This window comes from Coptis chinensis, chromosome 2 (genome assembly GCF_015680905.1).
Source record: "Coptis chinensis isolate HL-2020 chromosome 2, ASM1568090v1, whole genome shotgun sequence".
Classification (NCBI taxonomy): domain Eukaryota; kingdom Viridiplantae; phylum Streptophyta; class Magnoliopsida; order Ranunculales; family Ranunculaceae; genus Coptis; species Coptis chinensis.
This window is the reverse complement of record NC_141457.1, coordinates 77,752,674-77,775,328: the sequence shown is the minus strand read 5'-3', so window position 1 is coordinate 77,775,328 and position 22,655 is coordinate 77,752,674. Positions and strand designations below refer to the sequence as shown.

At 35.8% G+C, this 22,655-nt stretch overlaps 1 protein-coding gene and 1 non-coding gene across 2 annotated transcripts; both read right to left on the bottom strand.

Moving 5' to 3' along the window:
- Positions 1 to 3,576: 3,576 nt before the first annotated feature.
- Positions 3,577 to 3,658, bottom strand: TRNAS-AGA (transfer RNA serine (anticodon AGA)). The gene has a single exon. It is a non-coding gene; the product is annotated as a tRNA-Ser (tRNA).
- A 7,697-nt stretch (positions 3,659 to 11,355) lies between these two features.
- LOC147517994 (long chain acyl-CoA synthetase 6, peroxisomal-like) lies at positions 11,356 to 21,369 on the bottom strand. The gene is made up of 23 exons (XM_086590021.1): positions 21,128 to 21,369; positions 20,922 to 20,982; positions 20,755 to 20,832; positions 20,590 to 20,661; positions 20,407 to 20,488; positions 20,154 to 20,259; positions 19,977 to 20,053; positions 19,792 to 19,836; positions 19,605 to 19,691; positions 18,543 to 18,632; positions 18,336 to 18,415; positions 18,127 to 18,220; positions 17,198 to 17,286; positions 17,012 to 17,100; positions 15,470 to 15,599; positions 15,241 to 15,359; positions 13,914 to 14,037; positions 13,738 to 13,824; positions 12,811 to 12,914; positions 12,636 to 12,721; positions 12,042 to 12,128; positions 11,863 to 11,949; positions 11,356 to 11,758 (listed from the first exon to the last, which is right to left on the bottom strand). Exons 1-23 carry the CDS (start codon positions 21,249 to 21,251, stop codon positions 11,663 to 11,665), a joined length of 2,094 nt encoding a protein of 697 aa, XP_086446147.1. The 5' UTR covers positions 21,252 to 21,369; the 3' UTR covers positions 11,356 to 11,662.
- Positions 21,370 to 22,655: the final 1,286 nt, after the last annotated feature.

Here is a 22,655-nt window from a genome sequence, read left to right as displayed (position 1 = left end):
AGGCTGTTGTTGGTTTTCTTCGATCTTGACCTTATTAAAGATCCGAAAAGGCAATCAGTTTTAATTTGGTGGATTTTACACTATGGACAAGTATTACGTCGATCCAAAGATCCTACCAGACTGCCACATTATTGTTTCTTGTGGAATCAGTAAAAAACGGTATATATTTATATATAAGGGGGTGATTTATGGTTAGGAACAAGGCCCAAAATTTCGATATCGGTTTATATATCGGTGTACCTAAAAATCGATATATATCGGATATATCCATTTTTTTGGTGACCAATCCAAACTATTTAAAATATTGGAAATATCGGATATATCGGAAATATAATATCGTAAATATCATAAACATATCGGAAAATATTGGAAATATCGGATTTATATTAAAAAATGGTCAAAAAGTCAACCGATATATATCAATTATATCGGAAATATCGATTATATCGGCGATATAAAATTTCATATCGGAAATTCCGATATATATCGGAAAAAAAGGGGTTCAATATTCGGTGGATATATGTCGGAAATATCGATATCGGTGTACCAATTTACCGAGATATATCGGCGATATTTTGGGCCTTGGTTAGGAAGGCACTTCCGAAATTTAGAAATAGCTTCCTACAGAGTTTACATCATCCACACATATCTGAATTAGAGATATTGCCGTAGCACGATTTAAACTAAAATAATAAGGAGGAGCTCGCCTATCCTTTCTAGCCAGAGCATGAGCAACAAAATTAGAATCTCTACGGATAAAGTGAAAGTACAGACATTCAACAGTGAAGTACAAGCATAAATATCGTGTGCTACTGAGGTAGCTCCCCAAGATAAACTTATTCCCCTGTGCTGCAAATTTTTGGCTAAGTTTTTGCAGTCTGTCAAAACAGCGAGACATCGGATCTCCAATCGTATAGTCAAGCTTAGTCCTCCTCAAATAGCTTGTGCCTCTACCTCTTCTAAGTCAGAGGCCGTGTCTTTACTGTGTCCTGCACCAATACAGTAACCAAAGTTATTCTATAAGGAAAAATATATTCCTACTTGGTTTGTGTTACAATCCCAAGAGGCATCTGTGGTGAGTAGTGTCAATTGTTGTTTATTTATGGCCACATGTGTAAATGGTTATTTTTTTATAAAGGTTTTTCATTGTTTGTAATGAAAGTTGTAGCTCTACGTATAATGCTGAAAACATTTGTCTGTTTTTGGTTGAAAACAATGTCATTTCTACTAATTCAAATGGAAAACATAGTAGTGGCGAAATTACTTATAGTGTTTCTTAAAATGGTTTTATCGTATAGGTTAGAGCAAATAGTACTAATAATAGTACTAATTGAATCAGTTCGGTTCCAGTGGTCCGTTCTAATGAAAAGTTTAGAAGCATACCAGATATGTCTTAGCATATTGCAATGGAAAAGTGCATGAGAAGTAGATTCCACATGGTTATTGCAGCGCAAACAAGTTGCAGTGTTAGTAATAGTCCTATTCCTCAAGTTCTCCCTTGTGGGAAGACTATTTGTAACAGCTTTCCAGAATAACAACTTGACTCTTTCTGCTGTATCCGTATTCCATAACTGTTTCCAGAGGTGTGGATTCTGCTGTATTCAGACTGTTTGTGCTGAGGTATTTGTAGACATATTTTACGCTCATTTTCCCATTTTATTCCTTCATCCATCTGATGGTGTCTACATGTTCATTCTGACTGATAAGGGTGGAATTCGAGCTAAACAAGCCGAGCTTTACCATGCTCAAGCTCGGCTCGCTAATTACACGAGCTTTAAATTGAGCTCGAGCCGAGCTTAAACGAGCCAAGCCCAAGCCGAGCTCCGAGCCCTCGGTTATTTTACACTATAAATATGCTATTTGAACTAAACGAGCCGAGCTTCATCAAGCTCATTTGTTACACGAGCTTTTATTTGAGCTCGAGCTCGGCTCATATAGTAAACGAGCGAGCTCGAGCCGAGCTTAAACGAGCCAAGCCTAAGCCGAGCTCCGAGCACTCAGCTCAAATTCCATCCTTACTAACTTAATGGTATTTTCAGAATTTCCCTCACAATGTTAGGAAAAAATAGACTATCCAGAATATTTGTTTTCCATGTGCGATTTTCCAAATCTATACTTAAAATAACTCCACCACTAAATTTTTTATACAAATATATTCCACACAATAGAGATTATCTTCACAAAAAATCAATTCATTTGAAGATGTACAACCAAGGCCCAAAATATCGTCGATATATATGATATATCGCCGATATATCTCGGTAAATTGGTACACCGATATCGATATTTCCGACATATATCCACTGAATATTGAACCCCTTTTTTCCGATATATATCGGAATTTCCAATATGAAATTTTATATCGCCGATATAATCGATATTTCCGATATAATTGATATATATCGGTTGACTTTTTGACCATTTTTTAATATAAGTCCGATATTTCCAATATATTTTCGATATGTTTCCGATATTTACGATATTATATTTCCGATATATCCAATATTTCTGATATTTTAAATAGTTTGGACTGGTCACCAAAAAAATGGATATATCCGATATATATCGGTTTTTGGGTACACCGATATATGAACTGATATCGAAATTTTGGGCCTTGTGTACAACCTCGTAAAAAATCATTTATAATATATGTTATGAAATTATCCAAGAACTCATGCATATTCTTTTAATTATTCTGGTATAACTTTTGACAATATTAAACGGATTTTGCCCCTATTTCGAATTTGTAAAACTCCTCCATTTTTAACATACGTTTTTTACCATTAACAAACCTCCTCTCCTCACTTCTCTAATTTCTGCAATTCCTTCTCCCTCATGCATAGTTCGTGATTCCGAACGAAACTCCGGAATTCCGAATATAGAGTCGAAATATCCGAAATTCCGAAAGAATTTGAAATTCCGAATGTGATAGGGTCGAAATTTAATGGATTTCGGTTTTTAGATTTATCGGAATTCCAAGAATTCTGAAATCCCAAACTATGCCCTCATGTTCCCTCATTATAAATGAAGGGTTAATGGTTAAAGACATATGTTAAAAATGTAAGGCTAATGGTTAAAGACATATATATGTTAAAAATGTAGGATTTTTACAAGTTCAAAATATGAACAAAATTGTCAATATGAAAAAAGACAATGTAGGAGGCCATAGTAATGATTTTCCAAAATGAAAGATTAAGTCAAAAGGGAGTATACTTTTGTGGGGTTTAAGTCTAAAAAGCCCTATATTTATTTGAAGTACAGGCACACTCGTTAAATGTGACATAAAATGTGTAGTGTGCAAAGATAAGGTTGGAAGGTGTGAATTTAAAGATGTACTGAATCAGAAAGGACGTCCTTTCAGGGACAACTTGACAAACTGAAGAGAATTAAAGATTGACTGGCACTCCTGATGGAAGAATCATGGAAGCCGACACGAAGCTTCTTCTTCTCAACTGCTCAAGCACATCATCCCGAATTGATGAGATATTAAACCAAAGGCCACACCCAATCCCATCCTAAATATTCAACCAACATCATCCAAAATTGATGAAATATTAAACCAAAAATTGAGAAGGGCGTGGTCGGCAGGATTCGAACCTGCGCGGGCAAAGCCCACATGATTTCTAGTCATGCCCGATAACCACTCCGGCACGACCACTTGAATGTTTAAGTGTTGTGCGATATTTATCAATCCTTTATTAAGTTGTGGATACCTCTATACCAAAGAACAACAGAACTACTAATTCTGCTTTGCTACATTGTGTTCCAGAGTATAACTTGTAAGAGCATTTCCAATGCAAGTCATTATATTTCCTCCTCTTTTCACCTCCATGTAGGCAGTATTTCTCCTTTTTTCCATTATTTTGGTGAAAAGCAAGGTGAAGTTGCCCAATGCAAAGGTGAATATTAATTTCGGACGGGATGTTAAATTCCGTCTAGACGTAAAAATCGAAAAAATGCTCTGGACGGAATGAAACATCCCGCCTGAAATTTAAAAAAAAAAAAAAAAAAAAAATCATGCGAGACGGAATGAAATATTCCGTCCAAAAAAAAAAAACCCATTTTTTTTAAAAAAAAAATACACGAGACGGAATCCAACATTCCGTCCGAAGTTCACAACTCAGCCACTATCTCGGTTTAAAGTTTCACCTTCGTTTTGACTTGGAAAAATAGTCACCTTAGTATTCACCTTTACACTAGGTAAATGTTTTGAACCATTTGGAGGTGAATAAAATCACAAACCCACCTAATGACTTGTATTGGGAATGCTCTAAAGAGAAAAGAGCTATGACATTTTGATTTTTGAATAAAGAAAAAAAAACAAAAACAAAGTCGACTACTGCACTTGCTCTTGATCTCTCTTTACCACATGCCATTAGTGTTTCTCTCATTCTTTATTTACCTTTCATTCCTTATTTTTCGATAGTTTTGCCAATGCCGTATGTAAGTAATTTTTTTTTTTTTTTTTGCATTTGATCTGAAAATGCCCTCACATACACATACAAACACATAGATTACCCGCAGTTTGATTTTTTTTTTTCTTCTTAATTGATTTTGTAATATATTATTTTCCAGCATTTCTGACATTATATTGCCTCAAATTTTGACAACAATGTGTTCAGTTAATAGTTATACAAGTGGGTGGCTGCCAACATCACCGCGAAGAATAACATTTTGAAATTTTGGAAATCAATTGATCAACTGTTGCACGAATCCTTCTGGTCTTGGTCTTCAATGCTTCATGATCTCTTTGAGAAGCATTTCTAAGCATTTCTCTGTCGGTATAGTAACATCTTAGCATATCGATCATTCGTATCTTCAGCCCATCTTGAGACTCCTACCTTATATGAGTGATGTTCGTACACACCATCTCCTTGTTATCGATTGTATCAGTATATTGAGCTGAAATTAGGTCTCAACAGATCCTCTCAATAAGTTTATAAATCAGTACGGGTAGTAGTGTACACTATCTGTTATTAAAATTTAAGATGGCACCGGCCATGTTCGTTGACTATCAGAAGCCCAAAATTTGTAATGGTAGTGATGATGAAACCGAAGGTGCTAAAGACATTCATCCCCTTCGCAGAAATCTCGTACAAATTTGTGGAGCAAGTCGTACCTTGTGGAGACATTTTACCTTTTGGATATTGTTTCGACCCCCACTTACGTGGCGAACGTCTATTGGTAGGAATTTCCACTTTATTCGTTTAATCGACAGAGCTAAAGCCCAATTCTTGAATATCATGGATCGATGATGGCCCATTAACTTCGTGTGTCTAAGGTCAACCTTGAACCTTTATGGCTGGCCAATGAATGTACGTTGATTTATGTCCAGATTTGTTTCTTATCAAAGAGATAATTATCAGTTGAGATTTATATTCTATCACAATTAATCAAGCTACAAAAATACTTGAGCTACAAGGATTCTCTACTCTACCTATATAAATACCAAACTATTTTTCATAAAGAACTACGTTCTTGAGACTTGATTCTATTGATAATTTGGGTACGTAGGCAACCGCAAGGTACAGTCTCATCATTCCCCTGATCACCATCATTTTTTTAACTACTTTTCTACGTTCTTCGTCTCTTTCGTCAACACTTAGTGTTTTGATCATATTTGGTCGAAACATAATTGGCGCCGTCTGCGGTTCTTATGCAAAACTGACGATCACGTTCTACAAAAGTTATGACGAATACTCGACGAGCCTAAGTTCTCGATGCACTTACTGACGATCATCGCGAATGTGCGGTTCTAGGTCAACCTGGCGGTATCGAACTACTCCCTCCTATTCCTTTTCAACATCCGACAGATAACGACCGGCTCTACCGTTCCACCGATCGCCAAATTATTCAAAGACGAAGTTATGCTTTCGACGATTCTTCATCATCCATTTGCGGATAATGTCCGTCATATGTCTCGAGGCATTCTTGTATTGAAAATATTACACTGGCCTTGTTTCATGCTGTCAAACGTCTTAAACTTATTTCAAAGAAGGAATAGTCGAAGTTTATACTTGTCGAATATCCGCTGCACAAGTTTTTTCGCAACGTCTACGGATCAAGTCGCAGAATGGACAAGTTACCTTAGCGCTTACAACATTGTCTCTGCCACTCATACAGTTAAAAAGAGACAAACTTTGATTTTGCTAGTGGCTGATTTTCTTATTGATGGTATTCCTATGTCGAACGCATTACTTGATGAGGAACACGTCGATCCCTAATTGTCATTATCTCCCGGGGGTGATGACTTGAAATATTTATCGGATATATCAGCTACTTGCGATTTATAATCGATAGTTCGTGATAATAAGTCCGCCTCCGGTCTTGTTTGTGTCATCTTGAAGTGAATGAAGACATAATTGAGAGGTCTCTATATTGGGGATTTGATCGTCAAATAATATGGCCGAGTCCGAAACTGTCATTTGTGGTATAATGCGACAACTCTTTGGGGAGGCGACTAAGTTACGATTAATTATTCTAAGCTAGTCGTTAGCCAATTTGAATGATAATATGCGACTCGCAATGATAGAATGGACGTTTATTTAGACTTCGTTCAACGAATTACATGAAATTTTACACCTATCATTACTGTACAGTATCCGCGTTATGATGTAAGGCATTATGATTCTATCGCATACTTATCCGTGAAAAATCAAGTTGTCACTATTATGACAACACTGGATTAACCACTTATGCTGTAAGATGATTCCAACGAGCTTGGCACTGATAATGTCTCGGTATCTACCGACGACGATCATGCAGCTAACGATGCTCAGGAATTCCTGATGACTAAAAAACTATATCACAGCAGCACAAGTCTCAATCCTATCTTTCGTTGTTTGGACAGAACGACCAATTTAGTAGGCCTCGAAGGAATTCATACAAGACTATGTGAACACCACTCCCGGGGGCGAAGTCTCGCTCACATAGCAATGACCCAATGGTATTGGTGGCCATACATACCAAAGGATGTTAAACGTTTGTTCGAGAAGTGTGTGCCTTGTCAAACACATGATATATGATATAGGTCAACTTCCCGCGACGAAGCGTCATCCAATCTATAAACCTTGGTCATTTGCAAAATGGGGCCTTGACATTGTTGGTTTATTTTCGACAGCCCCTGACAGTGTTCGTTTCTGGCTCGTCGCAACAAATTATTTTACTAAGTAAGCGGACAAAATTAACAAGTTGAATGAAAAATCAGACAAAAATTTGTTAGTCTGTTTCCAGTTCAATTGTTTCTTTTCTGTTATTATCTTTGCACTTTTCAAGATTTGGTGATCAATACAGTCTTTCTTTCACTTCAGTTATAATGGTATAATTATGTTTCCATCGCAACATTATTATCGCTACGACATAATTTGACGAAGTTACCGCGTTCAGCTTCGTCAGTCTAAGTTGAACGCTGTTATGCTCGCTTAGTTCGTTACTATCGCTACGATAAAATCTGACGAAATTACCACGTTTTATTTCGTCAGTCTAAGTTGAACGCTTTTACGCTCGCTTAGTCGTTACTATCGCTACGACAAAATCTAACGAAATTACCACGTTTAATTTCGTTAGTCTAAGTTGAACTCTTTTACGCTCGCTTAGTCGTTACTATCGCTACAACAAAATCTGACGAAATTACCACGTTTAATTTCGTCAGTCTAAGTTGAACGCTTTTATGCTCACTTAGTTCGTTACTATCGCTACGACAAAATCTGACGAAATTACCACGTTTAATTTCGTTAGTCTAAGTTGAACGCTTTTACGCTCGCTTAGTCGTTATTATCGTTACGACAAAATCTGACGAAGTTACCGCGTTTAGCTTCGTCAGTCTAAGTTTTAACGCTTTTACGCTCGCTTAGTTCGTTACTATCGTTACGACAAAATCTGACGAAGTTACCGCGTTTAGCTTTGTCAGTCTAAGTTGAATGCTGTTATGCTCGCTTAGTCGATACTATCGCTCCGACAAAATCTGACAAAATTACCACGTTTAATTTCGGCAGTCTAAGTTGAGTATTTGTTATTTTAGTCGTATATTATCGCTACGATAAAATCTAACGAACTTACCACATTTAATTTCGTCAGTCTAAATTGAACAATTTTATGCTCGCTTAGTCGGTTACTCGCGCTATGTCAACATCTGATGAAGTTACCCCGTTTCGTTTTGTCAGTTCTGCGTCGGAGTATTTTTTCGCTCAATCTAATTTTGCAAGCTTAAAGTTAGCATTGGGGGTGTCTCGTTCTATTTCATTTCAACTACATAAATCTACAACATTGTCAGTTTTCCGCAGGTATGTTATCTGACACAACAACAATATTCAATAACAAACCCATTTTTATTTTTATTTTTCATCAAAAGAAGTTTTAGCTCTATGATATTACATTCACACAATTACTTAATCCTTATGGTTGTTCGATTAAATCTTCATTTTCTTCTTCGAAATCTGCATTCGCTTCGCTTAGTGCTTTCGGTTAACTACTTTCCGCAGTCATTCTTTTTTCTAAGGCATTGTGCCGCTCTTTCTCAACGAAACTTCTGTCAGCTTCTTTAATTCTTCTACGACATTTATTGACGCCTTTCTGCACGAAACTTTTCTCCATCGACTCTTTGTGACTATATTTTGCTCGTAAAACCGTCGTTTCTCCGTGCGGCGAAAATTTGCATTACGTCAAATTTCTGAGCAAATTGAAAGTTATCTTCACCTTCTTTCTTTTTTTCAAGGCATTGAGATCATGCGGAGCGAAACTTTTCTTCGCAGCCTTTTCGTGAATTTCTTTCGCCCATCATACCGTCGTTTCTACCTGCGACGATAAGAATAAACTTTTCGTCAGTCTTTCTGACTTAACCAAATTTTAAAATAACTAATAACAAATATTGACATACTCTTTATATGGCTATCAGAAGTCATTGACACCACTTTGTTATAATCTCTGCGATTTTTCGTAATTTGGGCATCACACTTACAAAAAAAAAATCGCATTCATCCACGAATTTCTTTCATTGTTCTTGTTAATATGCTCGATAGTTTCCAAATTAACATTAATTACTTACTTTTAACATGTTTCACGGTTTCCCTTCGTGAATGGTGTTACATGAGATGGTACTTGTCAATTTTCATTGGTTGCCGTTCTTTGCGACTTGCTTTGCAGCGTGTTTTCCATCACCATCTTCGAATTCCTCATCGGCTCATCCTGTGTCAATACTGTTATCTTCCCAAATCCTCTTTTCCTGCAAGTACAAAATTGCAAAATTCTCTAACCATACCGATTAAGTGTTTTACAACCACATATAAAAATCCTTAATTAGTTTCCCACTTTCATATATAATAGAGTTTATAGCTTCCTTATAAACTTTCTATAGCTTCATCCAAATTATGTTACGTTCATGTTCATGTTCATGTTCATGTTCATGTTCATGTTCCAACGACATTATTCTTGATACTCGTCTTTATCTCCTTGGTTCAGAAACCTTACAATTTGTATTCAACAGTGGCATGCCCCACTTGCCCCAAATCATTATTCCTTGTTCACATGCTCCATATAATTCATGGCCTTAATTTCTGGCAATTCAATTCCAAGCCCCACCATTTAAATTTTCGGTGTTAGCAGAGATACTGTTTCCCCAGTTTATTACCCCCACTTGACACACGCCCAAAAATTATTTGATTGCACTTACCAGGGTCGATTAGAACCTATCGAATAAGACGGAACAAAAACCACATAGGAGGAGCGAGAAAAGAAAACACCTTGTCAGTTGATCAGATTGTTTTGCTAACATTTTTCTTTTCATTGTCTGTGCATAAACGTCTCCATCGATTCGAAACTTGATTTCCAATTCTTCATGGCATGCTGCCTTGCCACGCCATCTCACTCATCCTTGTATATCTTTCTCTACTTAGTTTTTTTTTCCGTATATTGTTTTGTATATGGAGCTTAACCAGCACGTATATAATATTTCTTCGATCTAGTTTTTACATTCTTTGGTTGGACTCTTCTCTAATCCAAATTCTTATCTAATCCAAACTCTTATCTAATCCGAATTTTTATCTAATCCAAATTCTTATTTAATCCGAATTCTTATCTAATCCGAAATTGGCATCCGGTTTTAGCCGCTAAAGTCTTCACCTTCCAATCCAATTAAGTATTTACCCCTTTTCTTCCTATTATTACTAAACCGCCCTACGTTTAATTTTAAACGGTATAATTCAAGTATCGCTATTCCGTTTGGCACGATCGTCAAATTCAAATTTAGATATTATTACGTGGCAGCGTTCAAATTATAGTTTTCGCCAATCGAATTTTTTGTTATTTTATTTACGTGCATATTTTATTTTTTACGTGCATTTTCGGTCATCTTTTATTTAACTACATTCGTCCCATATCGTTAGTTTAACATTATTTCGTTCCCCGATAATTCCACGAATTTTTTTTTCGACGATCAATTTTCCAATTATTTCTTTTCGCGACGACACCGTTATACATTCCACTCATTTTTCTTTCTTCTTTGCCATATGAATTTTGTTCGCGATGCCAAAGAGATGATGTTTCGATTCCCCCCTACGTGGCTTAACGCCCATTGGTAGGAATCTCCACTTTATTCGTTTAACGACAAAATTTAAAGCCCAATTCGCAATATCGTGGATCAATGTATGCGGGCCTATTAACTCATGTAATGTCAAGGTGAACCTTAGCCCACATGGGCTTGCCACTGAATGTACTTTGATTTATGTCCGATTCGTTTTATCAAAGAGATAATTATCAGTTGAGATTTATATTCTATCACAATTACTCAAGCTACAAAAATACTTAAGCTACAAGGATTCTCTACTCTACCTATATAAATACCAAACTATTTTTCATAAAGAACTACGTTCTTGAGACTTGATTCCATTGATAATTTGGGTACGTAGGCAACCGCAAGGTACAGTCTCATCATTCCCCTGATCACCATCATTTTTTTAACTACTTTTCTACGTTCTTCGTCTCTTTCGTCAATACTTAGTGTTTTGATCATATTTGGTCGAAACAGATATCTTAACCATGACAGTCACGGAGTTCAAGTTTCTTGTTAAAATATTCTTTAGCAGAGAAGCTTCTACGATGGAGAATATCCTGCCTCATTGCCCCATGACAGCCCAGAAATACTGCCCATCTTTTCCATATCAAGTTGATGTGGTAGAAATGTAGAAAGGTTGTTTCAGTTTTAAAAAGGATAATATTGCTTCACTTTCTTCAGGACCATGTCTAACTTCCTAACACACCCATCAAACTCCGGTTTAGGTATGAAACAGAAATCTGGCCTAGCATCACATTAGATACTCATACACTATTATTAGTAAGGTGCCATAACAACTCCCAGTGAAATTCGTACAAAATTCAAATTTATTTCAACTTTTTTCTTTCAAATAAATAAATCGCCTGTTTATTATTCTCAAAATCTTGCTACATCTAGGCTTGTTTGAAACATTAGATGGGTGAAGAAGGGACCTCAAGATGCCTTGTTAGAATATTTGTAACTGCAACCAGGACTTTTCTGATATTCATCAAGAAGCAAGTAGGAACCCATGTTCCATCACCTTTTACAATTTTGTGACTTATTATTGAGGAGACTACTAGACTACATGTATTTGGAAAGGAACGATCCTCTCTGGCCTTTTCAATTGTTTTTGAATCATAGTTTCTGTGGTGTTGGATCAGACGTGGCAAGCTCTGCATACATGTCTGATATTGCTTTTGCAAAGTAAGCCTTTGCTTGAGGTCTTTTTATCTGGAAGATGGTAAAACACAGAACACAGCAAAGCCTCTTAAATAACAAACTTTGATTTCAGTTCAAGATAATGCAGTTGTTAAACCTTGAAACAAATTACTCACTTTAAATGTTGGAGTAAGAAGGCCATTCTCCAAGGTGAATGGTTCAAGCACTAAAGTTACAGCTTTAACAGACTCAAAACCTCTCAACTGCAAAGATAAAATAAATGAAAAGTCAAACATTAGAAAACCCAGGAAGCATGTTTTCGAAGGAGAAAAGAGTGTCTGTCGAGGCACAGTACCTGAGCTTCCCTGCCAAGAGCATCCAGATCAGCTAGGACACCTGCCCTTGCTCTTGGATCCTTGCACAGTTGTCCTAAATCTCCATACTGTGCATGTGTCATTAAACAGAATTAACGATTTTCTACTTTTTTTTTTGCTAAGTAATGATTTTCTACTTATTCACAACCTTAATAAGAATTTTGTCAGTTTCAAATATGGGCAGTTGGATGGAATAGTCATGTAAAAGATCCTAAAACCAGGTAAAGGATTTCATTTCAGATGTTTCTTTAAAATATTGTATGTCTTTCTTATCAAACTGGAGATAATTTAGACATTTATCCAAAACCTTTCTAAATCAAAACCTGCTAACAACTCAAGAATGCACGTTATGGTTAACGAACAAGTTTGGATTTTTGACTGAATTGCCTCTCGTATGCAATGTAGGTTTGAATCTGTACTTGAATCTTGGATGATTATATAGATTGATGTATTCACAAAGCAATCAATCACTGTCATTTTTATACCAATAGTTGCAGGTACGGAAAAAGTAGATCATATAGAAACAACTCAGGCAAAAATCCTGGTGCTTCACCACGGTTTGTGAAGAAAACTACCTGTATGCCTTCAGACGCAGCCCAAGCTTTTAAGACCTCTTGATCCACTGCAACAACAGCTACTAAGCTTGAGTTTAAGCTGTCACCTATTCCCCAGAAAAAAATTCATTATAATTTCTGAAAAGGAAAATAAATGTTGCAGTATAAAGGCACAAAATAACACACAATTACTTACCATACACAAAACATTGGGCAACAAATTTGCACTTGGCATAAACATTTTCAATCTTCTCTGGTGCTATGTACTCTCCCTGTGCCAATTTAAAGATGTTCTTTTTCCTGTTAAGGTTTCAGAAGAACCTATTAGTAAAATGGTATAAATTAATTATCACAAGTCACTTTTCCTGAGCTATTGGTTAGAGTCATATTAACAAAAAATTATAGTGAAACTGGGTACCACAAGATCCTCAACAAAAAAGTAATGTCATGGAAGTGTAGCACCACTTTATTTGGGGGGTTCTTAAATTCTATGCTTATGAGAACTAAGTTTGAACTTAAGTGTACGTGGGAACGTGGGATCCACTAGAAGAGCAAGAGCCCAAGATGACCTCAGATGGGATTATGCCTCACATCAGAGCAGGGTCTGGAGGACTAGTGAAGGTATGAAGCTGAGTAGGCAGTCAAACAGATGAGGTCACTACTGATGTGAGTGACACTATACTATATAAATTGACTTATTATTTACGTTTTTTTAGTAAGCAAAAAGGGAGTCACTCCCACAAAAATGGAGGGACTCCCTCAATGGGACTAACACATACAAAGGTCAATCAGGGATTTTGCCGAAGCACTATCCAAACAAAAGAACAGGGGTGCCCGACCTCCTCTAGATGCCAGACTAGGGGCTATATATAAATTGACTTGGGATAAACTACATAGCATTCCTAATAAAATAAAAGGGATATGCCTGTAGTTCTGCTCTTTATCGTATTAAAGCTGCTTCATGCGTCATTGGTCATTGTATTTGTTGCGAGTGCTTTTAACGTCATACAATTCTTGAAAATTATATACTTCTTGAACAAAACTTTACTTTATAGAAGTAAAGAACAAACAATTCAAGAATTTATTCCATAAGTTACTCAAAATAAATCGCGGGTTATTTTACCTATCAATGATTTTGAGGCGTCCTCCAGAAAACCACAACCCTATGTCTCCTGTATGCAGCCAACCATCTTGATCGATTACTTCCCTCCTGTCCAGTATGATTGATATACAAGTCAGATTCTTGCAATCAAAAACAAAATCTAATAGCAAAGATATCAAAACAAGTTAGTTAAGTACGTCTGCACTTCATCTTTATAATAGCCTTTGAAAATAATAGGACCTCTGACACAGATTTCTCCACGAGGATAGGGCTTATCCTCAAAAGTGTAATTCATTTCAGGAACATCGACAAGCTTGATTTCTGAAACAGAAGAAATAGAGAAAACATCACCAATCAAGAAACAGAAACCCAATAACCCTGTATAAGAAAAAACATTTCCAATGACTAGAAAAAAACCAAAAATAGAAAAAGCCAAAGACATTTGCGACGAAGCAAAAAGCTTTTCAGGATGCACACTCCGCTGATAATTAAATCCACTAAGGGGGTACACATAGCTGCCACTAATGCAAAAGTAAAGGTTATGATGTGATGCGTTCCCGTCATTTCTATACAAGGGTCTCATGCACAGTTTACAACTCACAGGTTAGAGGCACTAATTTCAGTATGGAACCTTGGGATACCCAAATAAATTCCGAAACATAAGAGAATATATAAATAAAAAGTAAAACAATATAAGTGTGCCTATATATGCTTTTACAAATATATATTTTTTTTTACTTCTTGCTTTTCAAACATGTGTCATGCAAAGCCAGCAAAGGTGACCTAATGAAGACAAATTTCGGGGCCCACGTGTCTATAGAAAAGTATGATGAAGGTGAATGACATTTTTGCCCCTCTTTAAATTCAGATTTACTAATTATTTTGCTTAGAGCGATGTTCAAAGCAGAAATAAATGAGGATAAAAGTGGAAGAAAATGTATCTTATCTGGTAATTTATGAATTTGAATAGGAATAGTTTAGGGACACAAGGGTGGAATTACATATTTACTCTTATCTGAAATTCAATTTACTGATTGTATTCTGTTTTGTGTATTGTAATATCAAGAAAATGATGAGGATAAAATTGGGAAAAAAATGTCAATGTAGTGTAAAAAACACAGTTGGTGGAGGAATTATTTAAATAGAAGTAAGATTATAATAAGTTATAATATGTCTTTACAATCAAGATAAAGAGCCCCTTAATATAGTACTTGCAATTTCTTTCGAAATAAATAAAAATTTATGTAATGAGTGATAAAGAAATTTATTGTAAGAACGAAAAAAAATGCATAGAAAGACTTCGTTAAACACAATATGATTATATGACATCCTTTATCAATTGCCATTTCAGTCAATAGTCATACCAAGAAAAAAAAACTACAGAAAAATGCCATGTTTTTAACCCATGTAATGAATAAACCTAGAACATGCACATCAGTTTTATCATTGAGTTACGAACTGCATTGGAACTGAAGAACCAAGAAATAAGAAACCTGATTAATAAGTTATAAAACAACAGCTTACCACAAGCGGGAATAGGAGAACCAACATGACCAGATAACGTATCAGCCTCGTCCATTGAGCTTATAACACAGCTAGTTTCAGTCATTCCATATCCTTCAAGAACGCTACAACCAAAGCATCTGGGAAGTGATTCATAAAGTTAATTATGAAACAACAAATACTCCAAGTGACCAAAGGTAGAAAAAATATATTAGATGTATGTATTCTGAGCAAATTTGCATTAACTTACACCCTCAAAAAGTCCATGACGTCAGGAGACAAAGGCGCAGAGCCCGAAATCATATATCGGACCCTTCCACCTAATTTTGCCCTTATCTTATTGAATACCAATCTGTCCCACATTGGAGATGGTTTCTTACCTGAAATAAAATGTGTAATAACAACTTAATTAGTTTCAATTTCCAGCACGAGATACTGCACAGAGAATACATGTCTAAAGCAATAATATCTTAACAATAAAAAATGGATGAGTTATCGACAGAAAAGTTCAGAACCAAATAATTATAACATGTATAAGAGCACGGATGTCAAATTGACTGCATGTTTGAAATTTTATGCTGAATTAGTTTATTTTGCAAGAGAAGGAACAAAAAAGAAAATGAAACGTCAACATGACCTTTTTAAGTTTAAATCACAAACAGAGAAACAAATAAAATCATACACAAAGCAGCCGACCTCATTAAACCACATGAACAAGATCTCCCTATATTTAAAAACATATGACTCAAAAATGTAGCCATATAAGCTCTATCCACATCTGGGACCACCAAATAATAAACGTTAGATATCAACAATGGTATCAAAGAAAGCCTTCTCTCAGCCAAACGCCCCATACTCCTCTTAAGAAGAATGCAATCCATATTCAGTTTTCCAACTCTATCAGCATTATCACTGTCAGAAACAAAACCCGTGTAACTTTATTAAATGTTTATGTTGAGATGTTTAGTATATTCCAACATATGACATTTAAACCATCGTCAATTCATTTTGAGCTGGAAGCTCCGAAGTTTAAGATGGTATTAGAGCAGAGTATTTCAGTTAGACTCGCCCAACAATGTTCGACCACTTGTTAGGCTCAAGTAATGCCAAACATGAGTGGGCATGTTGAGATGTTTGGTATAGTCCCACATGAGATATTTATAGGCTTGCATAGGAGTATATACGTTCCTGAGCGCTCCACTCATCGCTAAATGGACTTGAGTTGGATTCTTCAAATTTAAGAGTTATTAATTTATTCAATTAAAATGGGGGGATTGGACCCAAAGCTTGTACCTGTTTTGACTAGAACCCCCAGTATAGCAGATACCCCCCTCTTCTATTATCTGAATGTGACCAAAACGTTGATATTTTGCATAGTACCAAAACTGCCTTTTTGGAAAAAAAATCTGGTCTTCTTCCCAGGCGGTCTAAACAAAGAGACTATAGCTGTCATCTTTTTCTTCCACTCCAATCCACTTGTATTCAGCTACAGCTAATGCGAGTTGGTGAAGGGGGTATACGAATGGACCTCAAGGTGACTCTTTTCTTAAAACTTCATGTTCTCCAAGAGGACAATTTTGGTATTATACAAAATACCAAAAGATAACCCTTTAAACATCCAATCAAACCAAAGATATGGGTTGGGGAAATGGAATCTTATAACATAAAACTATACGGCTCCTATTCACATTTGATATTATTATATTAAATCTCAAAGTAGCTAAATAATAACACTTCAACAGGAACGTTCAACAGCTATCTGAAAAATATGCCCAATTTTGACTTTTCTTACCACTAATTATGGCTTGCTTCTTGGCATTGAAGGCAGCGTTAAATAATCTCTCTCTTAGAACCCCTGATGTCTTTACTGCATTTATAATTCTGCAGCAATCAAAGTAAGACATGATCATTCAAAATTCATAACTACAATTATAGAAATTTTAACAAAATTGACGAAGTTAGTTAGTTCATTAACTACCCAGCATAGATTCTGTTATATAGTCGGGGAACACTACAGAATATTGTTGGTCTTAGAGCTGCCATGTCATCCATCAGTTTCAAATTGTCCTGCATATGAATGGAGAATAAGCTTGCAATGGTTGCATATGGGGTAGATGAGCTATTTGAGACCTACTTTAAGTGGTTTACCAAAATAGCACGAAAATGTAGAAAACAGAAAGCTTGTATTCACAAAGTGGGGGTGTGAGAGCAAACAAAGGACTAGACCCACTTAACTCCAAAAGTAAGAGCTTAAGGAGAGTAAGCCAAACCCAAGGTGCCAAAGCACTATATCGCCTGAGGTGAGGTATGAGGGAGCACACCAGAGTGAAGCAAATTGCAATAAACAAGAATCTAACACCATGTAGCAAAACATGTTGCATACTCAAAGCACGTGCGACAGTGAAGAAACGACAAGAAATACAATATCATAGATTTGCATCTCCTCTGCAAGTAAGACATCAACAACGAAAATAAAGAAAGAATAAAGCGCCAATAAATATTCAAACATTCTTGCAGTGAAAGCAACAAAAAGAAATAATAAAATGCGGATGAAGAAGGTAGCATGAGCAGTAAAATAAGAAAAAAAGAAAGTAGCAACAGCAGAAAGGGAAAAGGAAGGAAAAATGACAATCATGATTTTTTTTTTTTAATCTGAATAGGAATTGTCCTCACTTAGCATATTAGAAAACAAATGAAAACCTCAAGAGCAAAAACCCCTGAAGAGGCAGCAAATGTATGAATTGGACTCTTAAATTTATATATACAAAATATAGTTGTTATATTTCCCGTATAGCCTACTACAGTAGAGGCACTCCAACCAAGCAACTGGCATAGAAAATAGTGCGAGTAAGGTACCAAATAACATATAGAACATAATGTCAAAACTCCACGAGTCAGATCTCATACCCCCTGATAGAAACCAACAGCAGTTCCATAGTACACTGACATGACTTGGTTAGCCCGTTCATATATGTGTGCCAAAGGAAGATAAGATATGTAGCTGCAAAGAATATGGATCATTTCAAAAAAGGAATAGTAGCTAGGCAGAAAACCAGAAATAGAGTCATTGATAATGGTTGCAGTATATCTAAACACTAACAAAGGTACACACTTACACGTCTGAAGGGAAGAATTTGACTGAAATACTGGTACCAGAAGTGTTAGCAATTAAGTTTTCATGGCTTAACACCGCTCCCTGCACACAGCAAAAGTATCTTATGATGTTAAAAGAATGTAATAGCAATTCCAGGTTCAAGATGTTAAGGGAAATGTCCCTTATATGAAAATAAAGCTTATAGCCTTATAGGACACTCATACAATACCTTCGGTGGTCCCGTAGTACCGCTTGTATAGCAGATGGTGGCAATATCTTCTGGTTTTGGAGGGTAAAAAGGTTGAAGATTACTGCGCCCCTATGTTTTAAAATTTAGAGGTGAAACAGTTAGCCAAGTGTACAGGATTGTTGCATACTGAGAAGAGATTGAAAGACATATAGCACTGTATCTGTACAGAATCATCCGACATAGCATATTTTTTTTGATGAAATCGAATTCCACGAATTCTCAATAAAACCAATTCAATTCAATCTCCAAAACTACTATGGACAAAGACCTACATGGTTATTTATAGCCTTAGATGGCTTACAATTTGGAAACAAATGGAAAAGGAAACTAAAACCAATACCTAATTTCGTAAATAAAATAACCTAATAAGAAACTAGTCTAATTAATTATTATGTACCCTAAATCACATCATATGGTCAATAAAGAAAATTTATCAAAAACAGATAACAAAAAAACAAAGACAAAACTGAAGAGCGAGAAGGCCTACAACGGAAACAGAAACTAAACCAATAAAAAATTTATTAGAGGACTTATCTAGCTCAAATCTAATGCATCTGGACAAGTCATCAATTAAAATTTCATAAATTGACATGCATGCACAAGTTAATAAGTTATGAAGGCAAATAAATGGGCACGGTCTTGAGTCTTCAATTACCTTCGAACGTATTAATTCGGTTTTCTTACAGGATACGAACTTGTTGTGTATCTTACATGAAGTTAAGAATTTTTGAAAAGATTGGCCAAAGAAAAGATGGTGCCACGCATTATCTGCTTGTTCTAGCAGTAGATCCTTTTGAAATGTCTCTCAAATGGTCAACACATCTCAACGAATTAAGTCAATACGTAAGATTCAGTCATCATCAAATAGAACGCAATCAAGTTAGTTACCCCTTACTCTAAATAGAAAGGTTAATAATCCAAGCACTATTAAATATTCGTTTAAGAATTAAGTAACACAATCACAGAATTTAGTTTGTTGGCTTCTCCAGATAAACAGCATAGCATACATCTGAATAACATTTTTAAATAATGAAAGATTACCTGATTGAGTAGTTTCGAATATGATATAACCTCGACCCCACTTGATGATGGAAGAGACGGCATGTGTTCATCTATTCCTCCTACCACCTGTTAGAGAGAAAACAACTGGAAAGGTTACAGAAAACAACATCTATTGTACTCTGAAACCCCTACATGGATTAATTTCACAGACCAGTCACACACATACCACTATTAGACGTACGGATGGAATCTCAGACAAATACGTCAGCATCTGCAAATTTAAGGTAACAAACATGAAACATGGAGTAGAAGCACTTGCAGTCCAGGACCAAGCGTTAGCAACAATAAAATTAAAAATAAAGAGGAAATAACAAACAAAGGACAGAACAGAGGGTCATGAGCAGGCCTTACAGTATTCAATGTCTGTGGGACACAAAAGATGACTTGTACAACAGCGTGATTCACAATAAACTTAACGGCATCTGGACCTGAATATATTGGGAATTATACAAACAAAAGATAAACAAGATCAACTGGAAGGTCCACATATTAGACGCTAAATCACTTTGCATGTAAGAAAGAACATACCAAGAGTATCATATAAAGGCACCGAAATATAAGAATACGCCGAGCAAGCATGATCAACAATAAGCCACTCTGGTCTGTTAATAAAATATAATCCAACGCTAGCTCCCTGTTAACAAATGTAGTCTGAGGACAACTAAGTTGTACTGGTTTTGTACAAAGTCTATTTCCATGAATCATGCATACGATCAGGAAGAGTAAGCCTAATATCAAAACAAAGTAGAAGAGAAAAAACCATGTTCCAACACAAACTCACGTTTGGTATCCCATGAAACGCAAGACCAGATCCTATTGCTGATCGGGCAGTACCTGCTTCTCCATATGTCATCCATTTGTACCTTTTTAAGTGCAAAGTATAAATAAAAATCAAGATAATGGAAATTCAAATTACGAACTAAGAAACAAAGATTGCAAAAAAAAAAATGGAACATAAACATACTCTCCAACTGTTCCGTCCACTCGTATTCGTGTGCCCAAATACTTGTTATCTTGGAACGTTTCAACAGCGTGCCTATGTTAAACAATAATAGAGACAGTATATTCAACATTTAGATTCAAATAAACGCAGGTCATTTGTAATTGAAAAGAACAAAAGAATACTCACACAAAATTGTCATGCAAAGTTGTAATTTCAGGATGGTCAGGAAATCTACCGACAAGCTTCAAAGGACACCGCGCTGATCTGGAATCACAAAACGATATATATCAACCAACAGACAGAAGGAAGCAGTCTTAAGCTATTGGTTTAAAAACCCAAAAAGTGGAGCTTACCTGTATACATTCCACTTCCCTGTATGCAACTTTTCTGGAAGAACTACACTGTAACCCTGCTCTGCTCAAGATTTCAAATAAATACCCATTTCAATACATCAACATATATGTGGAATCTGGCAAATGAAAAACTATTGCCTACGTGTCAATTCTACTAAGCTAGAAGATCAGATATGAATAAAATAAAATATAACAATTATTATTACCATAAACATATTCGCCGGCAGTTCGATTGGTTTGGAGTTGTAAAGAAGAGTTTGATGATTCAATTGTTGAAGAAATAAGATGGTTTTGAATTGCTTTCAATCTACGTTCAGCTTTTGATTCCATGGCTTACGAAGAAAAAATAAAATTATAAATTTTTTTTTTCTCTCTTATCTGATCTTTTTTCGTTTGTCTATTTTTGGAGAGAGGGAAATGATTACGGCACGCTTTTCGATAGTACGTGATGGGATAACGCTTAGATTGTCTATTTGTAGTTACTAATAAATGTCACATCAATTACTCAATTACGATTTTTAACTTTTAACTGAATATGCCGAAATGACTCGTACAGCCTTTTGTGATATTCTGTGGGATCTGGTGGAATGAATATCCCTTTTAAAAACTGGTATGGGGAACTTTACGAATATGTCAGCATATTCAGCCTATCAGATTCTGAGATTTTGTGAAAATTTCAGTTTCGGGCGCCACTAGAATTGGATTGGGCAGCCTCCAACCCAAACCCAAACAGCAAAGCCCAACAAAAAGCCCAATACACCCCCCCCCCCACTAAATTGCGAAACAGGGAAAACCTTTTCCCAATATCATCTTTCTCGCGAAACCCTTCGAGCTTTGTAACCTCAAAAACTCGAAACCAAACCTTTGTTTTCTTTGTTTTCTTGTAGTTTAATAATTCAAGACCCACAAGCTGTCGTCTCCTGGTAAGCAAACTCAAAACCTTCGACCTTTATTTTGGCTTGTTCGTTTTAATTCGAGTTTTATTTTGGATGGGTCGTTTTAATTCGAGTTTCATTTTGATTCAAAGACAGCATTTGGATATTGGATCTGCATTTGGACTGTGGCATCGATTTTAATCCGCATTTGGATATGCATTTTCAAGGTAAACTATAGTTGATAACCTACATGTTGACGGTGAGAAAGGACTTGTTGATAACCTTGGTTCAGTTGCAACTTGATTAAACAATTATTAAACAATTATTTTTAGAAAGAATTTTGTTATCACTGGCATAGTATAACAATGATTTTTTAATTGTTGTTATAATATTTCGAAATATAATCGTAGTACGATCGTAGTATAACAACGAATTTTTTAATCGTAGTATAACAATGATTTTTTAATTCTGATTCGCAATTTTCGATTGGCCAGTGATTGCGTAATAAATTCATAAATAATTGGCCTTTGTATATAATGATTGCATTCGTAGTATTTTAATCTATGTTTTTGTAACTGGCCAATCGTTTTTCCACTTATGAACTCATGCCTTGAAGAAAGTCAAGATTTCTAGAAATTGATTTTTTTGTCATTACCTGTCGACCATGTCGTAATCTCAAATCGACGTGAAGTATGAATTGTGCTATTTCATTGAAGCTTTTTGGTTACTTTAGTTTACAATTCTTCACTTGTTAAGTTTTGTATGAAAACCTGTAACTCAAAACTCATAACTGGGCATGAGTATGCTTATATTCAACTGTAGAGTGTAGACCACGACTTGGTTGCTTATCATAGAGGCA

What these genes read in the sequence shown, in the direction of transcription:
- LOC147517994 (XM_086590021.1), bottom strand. Translation starts at nt 21,251, where the DNA reads ATGGAATCAAAAGCTGAACGTAGATTGAAAGCAATTCAAAACCATCTT. An exon ending in GCCTTTATATGATACTCTTG is followed by an intron (nt 20,054 to 20,153) that starts GTATGTTCTTTC and finishes CAATATATTCAG; the next exon opens with GTCCAGATGCCGTTAAGTTT. An exon ending in GAAGCAAGCCATAATTAGTG is followed by an intron (nt 15,600 to 17,011) that starts GTAAGAAAAGTC and finishes ATTTTATTTCAG; the next exon opens with GTAAGAAACCATCTCCAATG.